Here is a 2265-nt window from a genome sequence, read left to right on the forward strand (position 1 = left end):
AAAGCGGTTCATGAGCCTCCCGGTTCGTTTGAGCCGTAGAGCTCGCTGAAGCTTGTAACATCCATCCATCCATCCAATTGTGGGGAAATGAGGAACACATGTGTTAAATCCTTCTCTCCAGAAGCATTATAAAATGTAGTCTTAACTTTCAGCTCTGTCCACGGACAGCCGCAAGGGGCAAGGCCCCTGGACAGCCGCGCAGCTATGGCCCAGCCACGCATCCTGCGCTCGCGATCTTCCGTAATGGTAAAGCGGCTGGACCGCTGCAAAACGATAATCCCGAGCTTGGGACATTATTTTTTCTCCAGAGACCGGTTCAGCAGTGTCCAGTATGAAGCCTGAGCACACAGCTGCCCCTGACATTGATGACGGGGTTTCTGCTGTGCAGGGCACACTGCTGTTCATGTCAATATTTCCGTTGCGCTGGCCTTGTTTTCACTTCACATAGCTGCGGTGGCGTGGTAGAGTGGTTTGACCTGGGGTTCCCAAGCCACCTCTCCGTACCTGCAGCACTGAAGCCCTGAACCGCAATATTAACACCATGATGCGGCACAAGACGTACGAAGCGTGAAAGAATAAAACGCCAAGGGTTGCCATGAGGGCCGCTACATGTTCAAGGCGAATGAATTACAGTACGGTGGAGCTTACAGAGAGGACCATGAATGCAAACCGCATGAACCGAAGTCAGCCATCGGCCCACAATTGGGAGTCATACGGAAAGGCCTTTTGTAGCGTCAATAACCTTAGGCCCTGCAGCTTGCATGCTTAATTACCGGGCCTACCGGAAACATGATCCACCGGGGCACCGCCCCCCTCACCCTCACCCCCACTTTTGCATCATGCTTTCCTATCTTTACCCGGTCGTCCCACCTAAATCATTTCCTTTTTTCCGATCACGTCCTCGGCGCATCAACTCACCATCCGCCTACCCTGCCCCGCTCGGATTTCTTCCTGCCATGCACCTCTTCACACAGCTGGGCAGGTCACGCCTTCGCTCATCCACAAGACCGCAACCCATGCCTGATCACAGTGCACTCTTTCCGCGTCATAACTTAGACCTACCTACCTACCTACCTACCTGCTCACGGGTACTGATACTCCTCAATATGGTCCGGAGCCGCTGCCCAGCCCCATGCTCGCTCACACACTCGCTCACACGCTTCGTTCGTTCGTTCGTTCGTTCGTTCACATGAAATCATTAGTCGCTGCAGCTATCCTATCCTGCTGACAACGCACGCACACACACACAAGGGAACTCACCAACAGATATCATGTCCACCGCCGGCCTCATCACCGCCACCGCCACGATATACATCAGCGTCCAAACCACAGGAAACCATATTAGTGTCGGTCACGAACACGTCACGTCAACACTGCACAGCAACCAGATCCGCCCACCCTCCTCCCCCCCCCCATACTACTGACTGCCTCAAGCCCCAGCCACCGTCCTCTGCACTCCCCATTGCCTCCCGAACGGGAAGCAGCACACTACGCTTCAATACTCCCCGTAGCACTATCAGCTGTGCGTCACCCAGCACCTTCAGCATGTGAAAACATCCCAAACCAAAATTAGCGCTACCAATAGCCTATAAGCTGCGCAGTGTTATACTATGTTACTCTGGTTCACGACAAAGCTTGCACTTCATGTCCTCTGGCGGTTAAAACCAAATCACCCCAATGTCGCCTATTTCTTGTGGGCCCCCCCATGGAAGAGCCCCCCATGACTTGGAGGATTTCATCTTCCGGTTCCGTTAGGTTCCCGGTCGACCAGCTCGGGACCAGTCCCCTTCCCCGTTATGTGCAAAACCCAGCATATCGTTGTGGCTCCGGAACCACGCCGGTTCACAGAGACGAGCTCATGCTCGCACGTCCGCCACATGGCACAGCACCTTGTCCAGCTCCCCTGACAGGTGCGGGACACTGGACTTGAGGCCCTCCAGCAGGGCCACCACCCGACCCAGCTTCTCCTGTGTTGGGCACACAGCGGGGGCCGAGGGAAGTGGGGCTCGGGCAGCGGTTTGGGCCGGGGTGTTGGGAGATGTGCGGGTGGGCGCACAGGCCGACCAGGGCAACATTGTGAAACAATCCGTGCAGGGGAAAGGTCAGAAAGATAGACAGACAAGCAGGCCAGGTGGGAACACAGGCGAATCACCTTTAGCAAAACAGAGGGATACACGCGTGATGGATACAAAACCTCCTTTCGCCATCCCAGTTATCCGTGCGCACATGAGGCATGGAGCCCCGGGGCCCATGGCGCGCGCCTGC

At 55.6% G+C, this 2265-nt stretch overlaps 1 protein-coding gene across 1 annotated transcript in view; it reads right to left on the reverse strand.

Moving 5' to 3' along the window:
* Nucleotides 1-1856: 1856 nt before the first annotated feature.
* VOLCADRAFT_116997 (uncharacterized protein) overlaps nucleotides 1857-2265 on the reverse strand; it is a gene marked incomplete at both ends in the record, with an annotated part of 10020 nt that continues 9611 nt past the window's right edge. The window contains one exon of the mRNA XM_002948978.1: nucleotides 1857-1967. Within this exon, the coding sequence (XP_002949024.1) occupies nucleotides 1857-1967 (111 nt within the window). The remainder of the gene's footprint in view (nucleotides 1968-2265) is intronic.

This window comes from Volvox carteri (assembly GCF_000143455.1).
Source record: "Volvox carteri f. nagariensis unplaced genomic scaffold VOLCAscaffold_12, whole genome shotgun sequence".
Classification (NCBI taxonomy): domain Eukaryota; kingdom Viridiplantae; phylum Chlorophyta; class Chlorophyceae; order Chlamydomonadales; family Volvocaceae; genus Volvox; species Volvox carteri.